General features: G+C 47.0%; 1 protein-coding gene across 1 annotated transcript in view; it reads right to left on the reverse strand.

The window, feature by feature from the left end:
- The window catches only part of ACSL3 (acyl-CoA synthetase long chain family member 3), a 569,394-nt gene that overhangs the window by 331,952 nt on the left and 217,934 nt on the right, over positions 1–19,508 (reverse strand). The window contains exon 4 of the mRNA XM_086943874.1: positions 15,789–15,898. Coding sequence (XP_086800000.1) covers positions 15,789–15,898 — 110 coding nt within the window. The remainder of the gene's footprint in view (positions 1–15,788; positions 15,899–19,508) is intronic.

A 19,508-nucleotide genomic window follows, 5' to 3' on the forward strand; every position in this document is an offset into this window, starting at 1 on the left:
TGTTCAATTACAGTCCACCTTATGTCGTTCGTGGTGTGTCCTTGTCTCAGGAAGTGGTCCGTGAGTTTACTGATGGATTTTTTACCTATTTACTTTTTGTGCATTTCTGCCTTCCAAATGTAAGAATGTGTGAAAAAGAAGTTACTTTGAAACATGTCCTACAATTCGCATGCTAATATGGATACCCACAATTACGGAAATGTGAAATAGCTACTGTTTCTATAGTCTATATTTTCAACCCATTTCGGAAATACATAGGTGTCTTTGATAACTATTTTTCACTCTTTATATTTTACGAAATTAATTGCTATATACCCGTACACAATGAAAAACCATTGCAAGGCGCTGCTCAGTTATTGGCTTTGGGTTTCTCGGGTTCTTGATAAACCTATAAGTCCTATATACCCACACAACCAAAAGGGTCCAGCGGATGTAACGGTATATTGCTTTCAAAAGTCTGTCATATTTAGAGGAAGTTACAGGTGAAAAAGTTGGCACAAATGGCTGCTTTTCCAACTCATTTTCAATTTTTCCTCTTTTCAACTATAGGTTTCAATGAAGAAAACCCTGAAGGATCTACACAAAGGACCCCTTACTGAATTCAGAATTTTGTCTACTTTTCAGAAATGTATGGCTTTCCGGGATCCATTATTGCTTTCCCACCCATTTCTACCACTAACTGGAAGGAGGTTAAAAGCACAAAAAGTGGCAAAAATAGGCTATGTCCCAGTAAAATGCCAAAACTGTGTAAAAAAGTTTGGTTTTCTGCCAAAAGTCTGCCTGTCCCTGAAAGCTGTGAAGATGGTTGCTTTCAGCACCACAAACACTTTGGTAATACCATTTGCAGGGAAAAAACAGACTCTTGATTCTGCAACACTTTTTCCCCCATTTACAAAAAAAAAATGTTGTATTTTGGCTAAATTCTGGGTCCCTCCAGGGGATTCCACAAACCCTGGGTACCTTTAAAGTCCTCCTGATGTTGGAAGAAAAGAAGACAAATTTGGCGTGGATACCTTATGTGGACAAAAAGTTACAGGGCCTAAGCGCTAACTACCCCAGATAGCCAAAAAAAGGCTTAGCACAGGGGAGGAAAAGGCCTAGCAACGAAGGGGTTAAAGTTGTATTATGTAGAGGACAATATGCCTTTAAGCATGGGGTGTGACAGCTGTTTTCTGCGGCCTATTAGGTGTGTCCACTAGGAAATCATCCTCTTGTATAGTGTGTAGAATTTCCTTATGGTAAGCAGCAGCTCAGCTGATAATATCATGATATGATGTTGTATCATCTGGCAGAGGCGGTTTGGATGGCTAGATGTTAGGATCGGTATCATTCACCGGATCAGCATCATAAAAATTCCATAGGTCAGAGGCAGTATTGGGATCTCTCTAGTGTTCTGTGTAATTGGGGATATTATATTGCTCTGTTTGGTCGTCACCAGTAGGCGGCTGATCTGGAGAAAAATGTGTCTGCTCTGAGGGCAGGTGTTCAAGAGAGGGTGGATGCACTGGCTTTGGTGGTGGTGAAGGCAGAGTAGGTGAGGATGGAGGAGGGGACTGAGTAGAAGGAAAAAGAGGGCAAATGATAGGCTTGTGCCTCTGTCCTTATTTGGTGGTTTGGCTCGTTCAAGCTCAGCAAAGTCCTCCTCAAATGTGTTCTTCCTTTTGGGAAGCGTAAGGGAACAAACAGTTGTGCTTTGGTGCCTAGCTTTCTAGTGTTGAGGTGCACAAAAAAAGCATTTTGTCCCCTGTCGAGCTTGTATAGCATGTGCTCTAGAATGGTCTGCAAATGTGTGTGCCGCGACTCAGCGCAATCTTTGGTGGCTTTCGGCTTCGAAGACCTGGTAGGTGCCGAAGAGGGTTTTGTCCCTGTTGTGGCTTTGTGGCATCAGGTTTCAATGCAGACGGCTTACGAGCTAGCTTCAGTGTCAATGGCATTGGTGCTGAAACATCTTTTGGTTCCAAAGCTCTCTTCGGTTCCGATGTTCGTTGCATCGGTTCAGAGTACATGCCTGACTTCGGCAGTGCCGATGTGGCCTTTTCCGGTACAGGCTCCAAAACAAATTTTACGGCCTCGTATTTTCTGTTAGCCAAAGGTTTTCCAGGCGGAGTGGATTTGTCTTTGTGCGTCCAGACTGGCCGTAGCGGGCACCAGGTGTTTGGGCCGGAAGGATGTTGGACGTTTTTTGACCCGAGAAGGCTGGTTTTGTTCCTGGGGGCTGTTTTGCAGCGGTGTTGTAATATTAGCCCCCTATAACAAAAGCGGCAGCAGTGCTTGACACTAGCACCCCCACCCTCCCGGGCCCAGTTGAGCGGAATTGCCAGGGCCGGCTTCTGTTCCCATTCCGGCCATGCTGCCATGGTCCAAGGGCAGTGGGGTTCCGAAATGCTGGTTTGGTAGGGGGTTGGGTGGCTTTCACTGAGATACTCATACGCCCCTGCCTGGAATCTGGGTCGCAGTCAGAGTATCAGTACACCCAGATGTGCTGTCTGCACCTCTGTCTTCTGGTCCCTTGTCGGGGTCTGGTGACTGCTCCCTGAAGATGTCTGGTACATCTTCTGTGCGTTGCTGCATGGTGGTGTGGGCCCAACAATGCTCCTTTCGCTGCCAAAGTGTTTTCTCTGACCGGAACGCCAAGCATCCCCACAGAAGTCTCCTCGTGTTCCGGTGACAAACAGATTGCACACTCTGTGTTGGTCTTGCCGGGAGTACCTAGTATAGCACTTAGGGCGAAACCATAACAATGATAAGCTACGCATACATCGCAAGGATGCTTATTATTTTAAATAAAGAATCATTTACAGGGGTTGGCAGAGGAGACAGTTCCAATGATATCGAAAGGTCGTGCATGCTGTGGCTTCGTCAAGCAGCTGCCTGACATCTCCGTGAGGGGTGTCCAATTCCTGACCAAGATGGGGTCCTACATTCTTTCCCGACAGGTAATGGTTTGGATCATCCTATGGGGGGTTCTTGGCTACACACCTACATACAATCTAGACATACACACAGTAGGGATTGCATGGTAGGAGTATGCCGAATTACAACCTTGCATTATATGCCTGCATACATACACTGCCTTAGCACCATGGTGGAACTATTTATTTATTTATAAAGTTTTATATAGCGCAAACTTGATTCAGAAGGATATCCGAGCGCTTTACAAATATAGGTAAAGGTAACAATCAAAAACATGAGTCTAACATGGGGAGTATAATAGGCATTGAATCAAATTGTGCACACAACAGCTCATTTATAAATCCTAAGTGAACGAGGAGTGAGCTATATGATGGAGCGCAGTGATAGAAGGGGAATAAGTGAAATAATCATATACAGGAATAATAACCAATACCATAATAATATTCTGAACATGAGTCAAATGGGGCGTCTAATAGGCATTGATTCAAGTGGTGAACGTCTAATAGATCATTTCTACACTGGGTTGAACGAAGAATATATCTGCTATTTACACTTTTGGTGCTTGTAATCCCGTTCATCTGCTTCAGTCTAATGATTATGGCAGCACACGTATTTTATACAAGAATAACATTTGTTCAATAAATATACTGAAAAAGTCCCAGTGTATTCTCTTTATATTTTCTTTGAGAACAAGAGTGCATGAGTGAACGAAAGAGGATCTAGATAGGCTTCCTCAATCCCAGAGGGGTCAGGGTTGTCAAATCAAATAAGCTTTATTCAGCTTTTGAATTTAAAACCATAAAAGCAGCACAAAGAAATGCATACATGCAAAAATAATATTCAGTGGTTGCCAGAAACCATTTGCTCCTTGTTTGGGTTAGGGGGACTTATGGCGTCACCGTGAGCTAGCTGGTCTCACATATACTATGGGAGTGCATGGAATCAGTCTGGGCAACTTACCCACAGTTTGTTGTCCACAAATGAGCAGGTCCTATGAATTAGTGGTAACTACACAATAGTAGAGGAGGAGGCGTGTTAGGACCAGAATGGTATGCTGGGCTAGCGCCTTGTCCATTGTTTTCTTCTAGGAAGGAAGCAGAATGTCTAGTGCCTCAAATGCAAATTTCTTTTTTAGAGAAGCAAGGATCCGCCCAGGTCTCTCCAGTATGTGAATTATTCTGTGAGGACTGTCCAATTTTTCTAGGATACGTTCAACAGGAGATGTGGAAGATTATGATGCCTTTGAGTATTTAAACTCTGAAGGTTTCGGTACCAAGGTTTTTGGAGTCATAGTGGGATGCTTGGTCGGCACCAAGGGCGCCTGTCAGATCGGTACCGAAGATCGGCCCGGTACCAAATCATGTTCTTGGTCCAAAGAAGTTGGTGCCATAGGATTGGGCTTGACAGAAATCTGCAGCGCTGGGGCATCCGAACCAAGTTTTCGGATCCGACCATGACCTGAAGACCTTTATTAGCGGTAGTGCCAAAAATGTTTTGGTCTGCTTAAATAGAGGGGCAGAGGCTGGGATCACAGTAACCACACGCTGACCAGATGGTAAGTCCTGAATCTCCATGTCTCTTTACAGGTCGGAGTCAGATCTTTCGTCGATGGAGAGAGCCTCATCTTCCTCTGCGATCGGCTCCTTTTGAGCATGTTCTTCACTGAAAAGGTCGGAAGTGTCGTCTGTGCCTTTTTGAGACACTTCCATGTGACGAGCCCTTCGATCCCAAAGGGTTGTCTCAGACCAAAACACCTTGCATGCGTCCCAGTTGGTTTCTTGGTGGACGGGCAAAAGGCACAGGTTGCACACTAGTTGTTGGTCGGTGTGTGACATTTTACATGGGAACGCAGGCAAAACCTAAAGGGCATCCTTTTCATTAGAAGTGCGTTTTCAATGGAGCCGGCGATACATGAAAAGGTAGGCCCAAGACAGGCAGCACCCCGAAGGGTGGTCAGTCCAAGCCTGAACCGAGGAAATGCGAGAGTAGCTCAGAAGTGGAAAAGCTCGATTGAAAACAATACCATCAAGGACAGTAAAGAAACCGAGGAATCTATGATGAGTTGAAACATGGAGCAGAGGCACACAAGTCCGAACCCTATGGCAGAGTGAAAACAATCTAACAATGGAGTCGACGCCCATGCACGAGATCACTAAGAGGAGGCGTCATTCGACCTCGTGACTCAAGACTTCTTTGAAGAAAAACTTGCCTAATTTCGGACCCAACACTAGATGGCAGGAGTAGGCAGAGCATGCGTATCTCCTGCCTCACGTGCCATTAAACAGTACGTTTTAGGAAACCAGGAACTAAGCCCTCACAGAGTTAGCTAAAACTTTAAAAGCGAAACAAAACAGGTACAGGGTACATTGCCTATAAGACGGGGCTAACATTCCCAAAACATCCCACCCTATCTCCCTACCCACGCTCAGTCCCCACTTCCCCAGCCTCCCAACTAGTCTCTCAGAACACACCACCTCCTTTACCCTATCCCCTCCTCCTCTCTCCCCCCCCCCATTCTCAGCCCCCACCTACCTCCATGCTCCTCCACCATCTCAAGCCTATACTCATCCCCCAACTCGCCTTCACTGCCTCCCGCCAATGCACTCACTCATACCACCAACCTCCCCCCTACCTCACCCACACCTATCACCCCCAAACTCTCACCTACCGAATTTCATACCACTTACTAATTCCGCAGAACCCTGCACTAACACTAGCGCACCCCTCCCCCCCCTCGCCAGTTCCCTATGCAATCATTCACTCTCGGCTCTCGTCCCCAACACCATCCCTAATCCCACACTGTACATGATTATCTCCACCCTCTTACAAGTCAAAGAAGATCTTCACACCATCAAAGAACTCCTCTTCATACACCCCAGACATCTCCCACCCACCACCACTTCCGCGCTCAACAAGCACCCCACCCGCCCCACTGGCCCTCTCACTCAACACGCCCCACATTGGCTATCTATCCCCGCTCGCAATAACACCAACCGCCCCAAAGCGCCCTCAATCCCTTCTCTGACCACGACATACACACCCTCCTCCGATCATATGTCCCAGCTCCCCTAAACAACACAACCACCACACACCTTTCCATACCCACGTTTCTCTCAAATCCCCTTAGGCCCCCCCACACAAAACAACAGAAGCTCCGTCCCCAAGAACCTTAGAAAAGTCCCCCTCTCTCTAGAACCCTCCACCACCCTCTTCACCCCCAGACTCAAATGCATCCTACTCAACTGCAGATCGGCCCCCAGACACTCCTCCGCCATCGCGGATCTCATCATAACAATGGACCTTGACCTAGCTATTCTGACCGAAACCTGACTATCCGAATCTTCTACACCTATATTGGACATTCTAGTTCTCCCCAACTACCACATCATTAGACTCGACAGGAACAGCAAGACGGGCGGGGGAATCGCATGCATTTTTAGGAACAACCTCTCTGTGACTAAAGTCGCTGTCCCCTCACTCACCTCCTGTGAACTCATCTGCCTTGAGATCACCAGCGGGGGCAAACCTGTATGCTCCTTACAGGTCATCTACCACCCACCCGGGGATAACCTCACCTTCTCCCAACAACTCATGGACACAATTTCAACCAACTCCGGACGGCAGAACACTCAAATCTACCTGGGTGACTTCAACCTCCACTGGAACGATCAGAAAGATGCAGTGGTGAATAGTCTTAAATCTTTCCTTAATGCGCTTGATCTCACCCAAATCTGCAACAGGCCGACACATGACAAAGGCTCTATCCTTGACCTTATCATCGCCAAAGAGGACTCTACCCAACTGGGGGCAATCCAACCCTGTGACTGGTCAGACCACCACATTATCACATTCTACATCAACGAAAAGAACAAGTTACTTACCTTCGGTAACGCTTTTTCTGGTAGATACTATATCTGCCTGTGGATTCCTCACCTTGTGAATATCCCCCTTGCGCCAGCAACATTCGGAAATTCTTTTTCGTAGCCTCGCGCCGACGTGGATAGGACGTCACAGAGACACGGCTCCGCTCGCGACTCCGCTGACGTCACCGACGCCTATAATAGGCCCACGCCGGCGTGATGACATCAGTTCCGCCTTTTTTCCGTGCCATCGAGGCACACGGACGGACCAATGACAGTAGATATATACAAAGTATACACAGTACACAATAATCAAGGTAAAGCACACAGTGCAAAACAAGTGCAAGAAAGCAAATGAAACATTTCCTTGACATCAAAATAAATATACATTACATTACAATAACTCCGGTATAGAAGAGTGGACAACGGGGAGGCGGGTGGGTCAGTGCAGAATCCACAGGCAGATATAGTATCTACCAGAAAAAGCGTTACCGAAGGTAAGTAACTTGTTCTTCTGATAGATACATCTGCCGTGTGGATTCCTCACTTTGTGAATAGAGTCCCACAGCAGTCCCCACTCCCGGAGGAGGGTGTCCACTCTTCTAAACCAGGAAATCCTGAAGGACAGAGCGCGCAAAGTGGCCGTCCCTCCTGACTTCGGTATCCAAGCAGTAATGCTTCGCGAAAGTGTGGAGGGAAGACCAGGTTGCCGCCCTACAAATGTCCTCCACAGGAACACCGCTAGCCAAAGCAGAGGTAGTCGATTTAGCTCTAGTGGAATGAGCCCTAATACCCTCTGGAGGTTCCTTACCGGCCAAAGAGTAGCAGATCTTTATACACAGAATGATCCATCTTGATAAAGTTCTTTTATGGACCGCTCTTCCCTTCTTGCAGCCAGCAAAGCCAAAGAAGAGTTGATCGTCCAAGCGACAGTCTTTAGTTCTGTCCAGATAAAAAGACACCGCCCTCTTAGGGTCCAGACGGTGCAACCTCTCCTCCTCCTTGGAAGGGTGTGGGGGAGGATAAAAGGTAGGGAGGGTAATGGATTGACCAAGGTGGAAAGGAGTCACCACCTTAGGAAGAAAAGCAGCCCTGGTCCTTAGAACCATCCGATCAGCATGTATGGTCAGGAACGGGGGCTTGGAACTAAGAGCTTGAAGCTCACTCACCCTCCTTGCCGAGGTAATTGCAACTAGGAAAACTGCCTTAAAGGTTAAAAGCCTCATAGGACATTTATGAAGAGGCTCAAAGGGGGAGCCCATTAGAAAAGTCAGAACAAGATTCAAGTCCCACTGAGGTACAATAAAAGGAGTAGGAGGAAACTTGTTTACAAGACCCTTCAAAAACCTCAAGACTACAGGAGACTTAAAAAGAGAGGGCTGATCAGGCAAACAAATAAAAGCCGACAGCGCCGAAAGATAGCCCTTAACTGTTGCAACCGCCAGCCCCTGTTGCGCCAAAGAAAGAGCAAACCGGAGCACATCTGATAAATGTGCTCTCAACGGGTCAATATCATTCTCACCACACCAAATAACAAACCTAGACCATCTATAAGAATAGACAGTCTTAGTGGAGTCACGTCTGGCAGACAAAATGACATCCACCACATCAGGTGTGAGAGAATAGGAAATCAGGTTGCCCCTTTCAATCTCCAGGCATGAAGGTGCAATGTCTGGAGGTGGGGGTGTAGAACCTGCCCCTCCATCTGAGAGAGGAGGTCTGCCCTGAGAGGGAGACGGAGCGGCGGGTGAGAGGAGAGGTGGAGTAGATCTGTATACCACACCCTTCTTGGCCAATCCGGGGCGACCAATATAACTTGGGCCCGGTCTTCGCGAATTTTCCTCAGAACCCGAGGAATCAAGGGTATGGGAGGAAACGCGTAAAGGAGTTGATTTCCCCAACTCAACTGAAACGCGTCCCCCAAGGCTCCTTGCATCGGATACTGGAGACTGCAGAATGACGGGCAGTGAGCATTCTCGCGAGTGGCAAACAGGTCCACCCGAGGAGTCCCCCACGTCCGAAAGACGTGACGAACCACCTCCGGATGAAGCCTCCACTCGTGGTCGGCAGAGAACTGCCGGCTGAGCCTGTCGGCACGCACGTTCAGAACTCCGGCCAGATGATTTGCCATCAGACAAATCTGGTGGTCCTGAACCCAGGACCAGAGACGCAGTGCCTCTCTGCAGAGACACTGCGACCCCACTCCTCCCTGCTTGTTGATGTACCACATCGCGGTCATGTTGTCCGTCAGGACTTGGATCTACTGACCGCGAAGGGAAGGGCGGAAGGCCTTGAGCGCCAAACGTATCGCCCGCAACTCTAGAAGGTTGATGTGAAGCAACCTTTCCTCTGGAGACCAAAGACCCTTGACCTCCAGATTCCCAAGATGAGCACCCCACCCTAGAGTGGATGCATCCGTTATCACCGTGGCCACCGATGGAGGTAGATGGAAAGGCTTCCCTTGCGACAGGTTGCCTTCCACGCTCCACCAAGACAGATCCGCTGCAGTTTCTCTGGAGATCTTCACCGACTCCCCGAGATCTCCATTGTGCTGATACCACTGCCTGCGGAGACACCACTGGAGTGCCCGCATGTGCCAGCGTGCATGGTTGACCAGGAGAATGCAAGAAGCCATCAGACCGAGCAGGCGAAGGACCTTCAGGACTGGAACGACCGCTCCAGGGTAAAACAAAGGAATCATTTCCTGTATGTCGCGAATCCTTTGAGGTGGAGGGAATGCACGACAAACAGTAGTGTCCAGTGCGGCACCTATGAACAGGTCGCGCTGGGAGGGCACCAGGTGAGTCTTGGGTACATTTATCGAAAAACCCAACCTGAACAACAACTGAGTTGTCGCTTGCAGATGATGGAGCACCTTCTCTGACGACTCCGCTTTGATCAGCCAGTCGTCCAAATAAGGGACCACAGGTATCCCCGACCTCCTGAGATGAGCTGCCACCACCGCCATCACCTTGGTGAAGACTCGAGGCGCAGTAGTAAGACCAAACGGAAGGACCGCAAACTGGTAGTGCTGCGACTCAACCGTGAAACGGAGATACTTCCTGTGCGACTTCAGGATGGGTTTTTTGGAAATACGCGTCCTGCAAGTCGAGCGACACCATCCAGTCTCCTTCCATTAACGCTTGAAGAACCTGAACAAGGGTGAGCATCTTGAATTTCTCCTGCTTCAGATAGAGATTCAAGATCCTGAGATCCAGGATTGGACGAAGCCTGCCATCCTTTTTGGGGATCAGGAAATACCGGGAGTAGCATCCCTGACCCCTTTCCTGCTCTGGGACCACCTCTATCGCACCCTTTCGTAACAGAGTTAGAACCTCCTCCTGCAGAAGAGACAGATGTTCCTCGGAGCAAAAACCTTGACAAGGAGGGTAAACAGGGGGAAATTCCCGAAAGGGAAGGGCATACCCATTTTCTACAAGATTGAGAACCCAAAGATCTGTCGTAACCGATTCCCAATCCTGTAGAAAATGGGTAAGCCGACCCCCAACCGGACCCACATGATCCTGAATGGCGGATCTAGGGCTGCTTTTCTGCGGCAGGGGGGTTGGAAGAGGTGGAGGAAGAGGAGGGCTGACTTCCACGAGGACGCGCTCTTTGCTTTCCCCTGTACAATCTGTACACTGAATTCTGTTGCTGCTGCTGCTGTTGGCCTTGCCGGAAATTCCGAAAGGAGCGACCAAAGCCCCTGAACCTTCTGCTGGAAGAAGTGCCCCTGATCTGGAGGCCCAAAGACTTCGCTGTTGCTCTGCAATCTTTGAATCTCTCAAGAGCAGCATCCGCCTTCTTCCCAAAGAGACCTGAACCATCAAAAGGAAGATCAAGCAGAGTCGCCTGAACATCAGCCGAAAAGTCCGATGACTTCAACCAGGCTGACCTCCTAGTGGCAACAGCGGTGCCCATAATACGAGCCACAGAGTCAGCAGTGTCCAGACCACTTTGAATAACCTGGCGGGCTGCCGCCTGAGTGTCAGAAATCACCTCCTCAAAATCCTTTCGGTTGGCATCAGGAATTTTTGGAGCCAGGATACGCAAGGAGTCCATTAAGGCATGGACATACCTTCCCATTAGACAAGTGGCATTAGATGACTTCAACGCCATGCTAGCCGATGAAAAGGTCTTTTTTGCCACTTGGTCCGGTTTCTTTGCTTCCTTCTCACAAGGAACCTGAGGAAAGGCTCTCTGGCGAAGGATGTGAAGACAGAAAAGCCGGGTCCTCAGGAGCAGCCCTGTACCTCCTCGCAACACTCTTTGAAACCGCAGGAGCCGACAAAGGTTTCTTCCACACTTCCATAATAGGATCAGTCAAGGCATCATTGAATGGAAGTAAAGGCTCAACCACAGAATTCGGAGAATGCAAGACTTCTGTGAGGATATTAGACTTGAACTCAACTGTAGGCAGAGTCAATTGAAGAAGTTCAGCAGCCTTCCTCATAACCAGATGGTAAGGCTGGATATCCTTAGAGGGAGCGCCCGAACCTGAGGGCAACTCCCACTCTGGAGAGAAATCAAGAGTCCCTGAATCCGCCAATTCCTCAAAACAGCTCTCCTCTAGATCACCTTCTTCAACATCAGACTGAGTCCATGTATCTCTGCTCCTCCAAAAGGCGTTGAGCTTCCCTTCTGGACCTCTCCTTTACACGCCTCGCAGCCGGATCCACCTGCGGCTTCGACGGATTCGGGGCCGGCGCCGGTATCGAATCCGACGGCACAGAAGAATGCCCTCGAGGATGATCAGGAGCAGGCGACGCCGGAATCGGCGTCGACGACTTCGGCGGAGCCGGGAATTGCCAATGCGGCGTCGGAGCCGGCATGTAAGGCATAAACGGAGCCGGAGGATAGGAGTGAGGAACTCCCAGGCTGAATGCCAAAGGACCCATGGGACCCGAAGGTGCACCAGAGGGGTACCACGCCCTTGAGAAGACACCATACATTGCGTTAAGAAACGCTGAAGGGTCCTGGCCTGGAGCAGGAAAGGGCGGCTGAAAACCATCAGGCCGGTCCTGAAGAGGGATCGGATTCGGCACTTCGACAGGCGCGGAATCCACATCCTCTCGGGCCTCTTCCTCTTCTCGGGCCGGGGACGGCGCCGGAGACGGATTCGGAACCGGAGAAGCATTCGGAGCCGGAGATGGAGATCGCCCACGCGACTCAGATGGCGAGGCCTCACCTTCATGCTCAGAGACTTCGAGGGTAACCACCTTCGAACGTACCTTCTTCGGTGACCTCGACCTCGAGCCCGACTCCTTACCAGACCGACGTCGGGACTCATGTCTCCTCTTCTTGTGCTTCTTCTTCGACTTCGAAACATGATCCGACGCCGACTTCGAAGACGACCTCTCACGAGAAGCAGATCTCGACCTCGCCCGGACTTTGACCCCGCCCTTCGAGAACGAGACCTCGACGACTTCTCCTTTCCAGCTTTCACCTTAGCAACCAGAAGTTTGGCTTCTCTCTCCCTCAGGGCCTTCGGATTCATCTTCCGACATGAAGAACAATCCTCCACATCATGGTCGGAACTTAAACACCAGATGCAGTCTTCATGGGGGTCGGTAATGGACATCATTTTACCGCACTCTCTGCAGGGCTTGAAGCCAGTCTTCTTGGATGACATCTTCGAAGAGACAGGATACAGAGAAGCAGAATTAAGCAACAAAACGGCAACAATGTACCAGTAGGCTACAGAGATTCCCGATAACCGTTAGCGTCGACGACGCGGAAAAAAGGGAACTGATGTCATCACGCCGGCGTGGGCCTATTATAGGCGTGGGTGACGTCAGCGGAGTCGCGAGCGGAGCCGTGTCTCTGTGACGTCCTATCCACGTCACGGCGAGGCTACGAAAAAGAATTTCCGAAATTTGCTGGTGCAAGGGGGATATTCACAAGGTGAGGAATCCACACTGCAGATGTATCTATCAGAAGGTTAAACTTAACCCGGTTCAACCCTCCAAACCCAAGATCTGGAAAAGGGACATGAAGAAGCTTAACCCAAACTCCTTAACTTCCCACAGCAGCAGCCTCCTCCTTCCCCCTACCGGCACCTCTGACGTGCAATCTCTGACCGACCTATACCTCAACTCTATGACCTCAATAATCAATGAAGCCGCCCCACTGCAACTGAAGAGAGCCTCCACCAAGATCTCGAACCCATGGTATGAAGGCAGACTCAATGAAGATAGGCGTGCCATGCGAATGGCAGAGCGCACCTGGAGATCAGATCCCTCAGCATTGCACCTTAGAACGCTCAAGAAAAAGAGGAACGCCTACTTTAGGAAAATTAAGCGCTCGAAAACAGACTTCTTCAGCCTCCAGCTCGACCAAGCAAAAAATCAACCAAGAAAACTGTTTGAGCTAGTCAAAACTCAAACCAAGGAACAACCTCTACAATCAAACAGCACAACAAGTATTATACCATCCTGTGAAGACTTTTCTGCTTTCTTTAAGCAAAAAACTGATAATATAAAAAGCAAACTCCTCAATGATGTAAACCGATACTCCAGCCCCATCAGCAGAAAAACCACTCAACCTAAAAATAACGCAGCTTGGTCGTCCTTCGACACCTACTCAGAAGAATCAATTAACAAACTGCTCGGCACCTTGAAACCCTCTAATCACCTCACAGACCCCTTACCTGCTAATGCTGTAAAAGACTTCACCCCCCTGCTCCTTCCACTCTGGACTAAGATCATTAACAGTTCCCTACAACAAGGACTCATCCCCGACTCCCTCAAGGTAGGATAAGTCACGCCTATACTCAAGAAACCTACAGCTGACCCGGCCGACCTAAACAATTACCGCTCTATCACCAATATCCCCACCTTGGCCAAACTGCTGGAAAAATGCGTACAACTCCAACTGACAAAACACATTGATCAGTTTGACCTCCTCAACCCTCATCAATCAGGCTTCCGAGCAAGACACAGTAGCGAAACGGCTATGACGCACATAATTGATGACGCCCTCCAAATCCTTGATCACAATGACTCCTGCCTCCTCATCCTACTTGATCTCTCCTCAGCATTTGACACCGTCAAACATGAGAATCTACTTGAACACCAGAATGGGTCTATCCGGAACTGTTCTCAAATGGTTCACTTCCTTCTTACATAACCGGTCTCAGAAGTTCAAGATCAACAACGTGTTGTCCTCATCTGTACCTGTAACATTAGGCGTCCCACAAGGATCTTCCCTATCCCCCACTTTGTTCAACCTAGTCATGGAACCACTCACCACCTTGCTTCAAGCATCTAATGTACACTTTCACATGTACGCTGATGACACTCAACTCTACCTCAAACTAGAATCCCCGGAAGACATCAAACTTCTGAACTACACGCTCAGAAACACCCAATCATGGTTGGCCGATAATCACCTCAAACTTAATGCGCAGAAAACTGAGTTCCTTCTGATCTCACCTCCTGCAAAAATCTCCACCACCCAATCCTGGCTCAAGCACCTAACCGCACTCAATATCCAACCCACCATCGTGGACTCAGCGAAATCCTTAGGCATCACACTTGACGCCAATCTCAACATGCAGCAGCATATCAGCACAGCAACTAAGGGAGCTAATTTCCAAATCAACACTTTGAGGAAACTTAAACCCTTCTACCCAGCTAAGGACTTCCAAACCGCAGTACAAGCCCTAGTCATCCCACGCATAGACTACGGAATTGTGGCTCTCAGCGGACTCCCCCCATCTACAACCGCACCACTAAGAGCCTCCTTGAACGCCGCAGCGAGACTGATCACTGGATCAAGAAAACATTCGCATATTTCCCCTGACTTAAGATCCCTGAACTGGCTGCCTTTTGAAGCCAGAATACAGTTGAAAATTGCCTGCATGACACACATGGCTGTACACCACAAGTCACCCAACTACCTCACCCAAAAGCGGACTGTATGAGGAGGCTCGAGAACCAATAGAAGCTCAAAAAATCTCCTCCTGAAACCTCGAAGATTCCGGAAGGAAAAAACATACAAAAGCTCCTTCTCAGGAATGGCACCCAGGATCTGGAATGCACTCCCTCCCGAAACGAGGCTGATCTCCTCCACTGCATTTTTTAAGAAAGAAGTAAAAGCCATCCTAATGGCTAAATTCACTTGAACTCTATTTTGGTCCAATCTAAGACTTTACACCGACTCTGTATTAGCTGTTTATTTGATTATCTACATGTATTACGCTTTTATCGGACTGCGACCTTATTTTGTTACTCACGTACCACCTATTACCATTATTGTAACAAAAAATCTGCTTAACACCCTCTTGTTTCCTTACCCCTTCTTTCTGTAAAGCGCTCTGATATCTGCAAAGATCTTGTTCGCGCTATATAAAACTTTGAAAATAAATACAAAATAAATAAATGACAGGGACAAAGTGAATCTTTTTAGGTACATTTATAAGTGACTGTGTGTTTCAAAAAACTAAGTGGAGTTCAAACAAGACCAATATCTGAAAGGATTAACCTTTCCCAGGGTGATGGTCAAACAAATTGAGAAGTTATATGCTCCGTTCTCAATGGAGGAGGTCCTGGGGGCCATATGCAGCTTAAAAATATGCTTTGTTATACCAAAACGTCTAAATACAGGCATTCACAAACAGCATGTTATTTATCACATTAAAACCTGCCCTAGTGGCTGTACCAATGCTGGGTAAAAAACGAAGAAGTGCTTTCTATAGAGCATGCACAATGGAGAAAAGAAATTAAATGCGACAAACCGCAGGATCATTGAGTGAACGTTTTAAGATGTAAAATAGCCCTTCGTGCATTTCAGTGGAAATTGCATTGTCAAGTCAGACCTAGAAAACGAATGAAAGCCAGTGGCTGAACTGGGCTGGCCCTCTCTAAACTACTTTTTTCAAGTACATATTTAATTATTGGTAACATGAGGTCTTCTAAACAGGTACAGCTTCCTTTAACGAAAACTAACAAAAAGTACAAAACAAGGCAACAAATAAGGAACACAAAAGAGGAGTTAAAAAAGTTGCATCTTTACCATCAACTTTGTTTTAAGAAGTTCTTTGCTTGTAATGATGTGGGTTACCTCCGTTTCATTTAAACCATGCGCTATTGCTTGGCCTCCTAATGTGGCATAGAGTGTCACAACTGAAATAAAAAAAAAACATATTTAAGTTAATTTCCTATACTCTACCACAACCATCTCTTGGGAAAGGAAGCATTAACAAGCTCAATAATTCTGGAGCTTGATGTTCTAATACAAGCAACATGTATAGATCCATTGTCTTACATGTATTCCAGGGCCACATACTATGTTTTTCCACTTGTTACAAACAAAGGGTGACTTGAAAGACATGCAGATAAGACATGCGAGATATTAAAAAATTAGTTTCATAACACAAGGAGAACCTTGAAAAGTATAAAGACAGGAGTAATTTATCAAATTTCAAACGGACCGATGTTCCTAAAGCAATGATCATGTGTCAAATAAGAAAAATTAATATGATTCAAAACAATGTTTTAACAAATAATTAAATTAATGTTTATGTACACAAGTGACAGTGGGGTCGATTAGTGAAAAGCTTTGGAAAAACTAATCGGTCCAACGTCAATAGCCATGTAGAAGTCCACGTTTCTGCAAGCCTGAGTTTGTATGCATGAGCACCTAAATAGGTAGACCTACTGGTCTTGCCAGTGCTGGTCATTTTTACTGTTGCAGTGTCACTTGTAACAAGTGATTCATTTGCCATTACAAAAATACAACTATTATAATCACAAACTAAGCCTCTATGCATGTCATTTTATTATATCCCTTTCAAAAAAAGTGGTTCCTAAAGCAATTATATGACGTCCAATAGGAAACAATACTAGGATACAAAACATTGTTTTAATAATAAAGAATAAAAGAACGTTTGTGTACATAAGTGACAGTGCGGTGCAAAAATATTGCTCAGTGGCCAAACGTAGATGATTCAAATGACGCAGTAAGGGAACCACATTCTACACAAGCGGTGTGCAGCCCATGTTTCTCAATTATAATTATTTAGGCGGGTCTGCACAGTCAGTTGATGGCCTTTCGATCCAATCATTTCGGCATCATCAGGACTTGGATTAAAATATGCCCGAGAGAGTGAAAAGTTAACTGAAAAAGACAAAGAAAATAGACAAACATGAATATAAGCTAAAATGCTAAAAGCTGACACAGCAGTGTGCGTAATGTGTTTAATGTGACTTGTTGCTACTCACAACCACAAATATGTACAGCTCTCAATGATGCAGGTGTATCTATAGGAATGAAGAGGGAAACATTGAAGTATTATCAGTAAACGTAAAGGGGAAAGCAGCAAATAGAGAGGCTGCATAAACGAAACGCTCCAGAGGGAGTTTACCCGAAGACGTAGGAGTAAAGGGATTGGACTGGTTCGGGATCCGGCTGCTGGGGTCGCTATGAACAGGAAACCCTGTAAAATCGGATTCCCGAAAATAAAAATATCTACAAAAATGGAAACGTAACATAAGTGATCCCAGAAGGATGAATACCTTCTACGGTCACCTGTTCGCCATTATCCAAACCACGAACGTCACTGGAATCACTTAGTTTCCAGGGCTTCTTCCTGTGGCTATTTCTGTGCTTTGACTTTACCTTGAAGTCTAGAAGAGAGTCGAAGACTCCCCTCGTTGACGCTTGCAACAAATCCTACTGTGCAACACTTTGCCAAATCAGAACTGTGACTCGACTCAACTAGCGTGAGGGATTTACCAAAAAAACACACCTACCTCAACAACCATGAGATTTACCACACACAGAAAAAAAAAACACCTGCCTCCACCAGTATGAGAGATTTACTAAGATACTACACCTACCTCAACCTGTATGAGAGCTTTACCAAAAAGCACACCAACCTCAACAGGTATGAGTGATTTACCAAAAAAGAACTACCTACCTAAACCAGTATGAGATTTACCAAAAAGCATATTAACTCAACCAGTGTGAAAGATTTACCAAGAGAACACACCTACCTCAACCAGTATGAAAGATTTACCAAGAAACTACACCTACCTCAACCACTATGAGAGATTTACCAAGAAACTACACCTACCTCAACCAGTATGAGAGATTTACCAAGAAACTACACCTACCTCAACCAGTATGAGAGATTTACCAAAAAAGCACACCTACCTCCACCACTATGTGAGATTTACTAAGAAAACACCTACCTCTACCAGTGTGAGATTTACTGAAAAATGCACACCTACCTTACCAGTATGAGATTTACCAAAGAGCATACAAACCTCAACCACTATGAGATTTACCAAGAAAACACCTACTCTACCAGAGTGAGAGATTTACTGAAAAAGCACACTTTCCTCAACCAGTGTGAGAGATTTGCAAGAAACGACACCTACCTCAACCAGAATGAGAGATTAACCAAAATAGAACACCTATGCTCTCTTTGTGGGTAAAATGCAGAGGTATCAAAAGCAACATTTCTTTAGCATGCAGCCGACCAACAATACATTTTATCAGTTTGCTCTGTGAAACAGGGAGGTAAAGGATGTGTAACAGCGGATCATAATAAAGAAACTATCCCAAGGTAGCGCGTAGAAGTGAACAGGAATGCATGCAGCGCCTAGTGACACGAACAGCTACAGTTTGTAAATAACAAACTCTGCTTATGCCGTTATATTAAAACAGCTCAGCACGTTTCAAGAGTGTGTCCGACAAATGCACGTGCATGTTGTTTAGTTTAATTTGGTGGAAGCACGCTCTAGAAAAGTCGAGCTCTTGTTCCCACGAGCTCCCTCACACTGACCCCCGGGACCCGCGTTACATAAACAGTTTATCAGAATTTCAGGAGGCTTCCCCGAGCCAGCAACCGAAGTTAAAGTACACGTTATTTGGATGAAGGACAAACTTCTAAACGACAGCTTGCCTAATGAGTGATTCACCTATAAAGCAAACGGGTAAAAGCCACATTAAATATTCCAAGGCTGGGGGATGATCCGACCGAAAGGTTCACGGAGTTTACAGACGGCGCATTGACGTCATGGAGGAAGGGGGACCGCGCGCCGGGACAGCTGAAAGTCATTAGCCGCAGCCGCGAGCCGCAAAGCCGTCAGCTCTCAGCCAAGACACCTAACACTTTCTCAGGCACGGCCGAGGACGCATTACGTGTGCAGGCCCATGCGCTGGAGTTCATTCAGGCACATTAGTGCCAGTCAAACGTTTTATCTTGCAGCATGAGTGGCGTGGCCAGGCTGGGTTCATGCGTTAGCAGCCGAAAACGAGCATAACACTCACTGTGCACAGGAGACCGGACCAATACAATGGGATGTTAGGTGCTAAAAAACAAGTACTGGCAAAGCCGAAATCTGAACTGCGATTTGAGTACTGACTAAAACAATTATGAAAAGTTTGCTGAAGTGAATCAACAGTACAAAAGGATTGATTTATGTTATGCTACGTTATGCGCATGTGAAAAGCACACAATTCACCCAGTAGTTATCCTGGCGGGAAGTAGGAGCTGTATGTGCTGAGCCAGCGCTGGTGCTAAATGAAGGGGCAGGTCTCCAGGTTGTTGTCAAATTCAAGCACTGAAGAGGCGGCTGTGATGTTCCTGGGCAGGTCGTTCCAGCCTCTTGGAGCAAAGTAGGCTAAGGCGCGACCACTGCATCATAATCTCCACATACAGGGGTGTTGTGCCGGTAGGAGTCCGGATAAGCGAGAATGTTTGTGAAGGTTTGTGTTTTTTGAGGT

The sequence above is a fragment of the Lissotriton vulgaris genome, chromosome 11 (genome assembly GCF_964263255.1).
Source record: "Lissotriton vulgaris chromosome 11, aLisVul1.2, whole genome shotgun sequence".
Lineage (NCBI taxonomy): Eukaryota > Metazoa > Chordata > Amphibia > Caudata > Salamandridae > Lissotriton > Lissotriton vulgaris.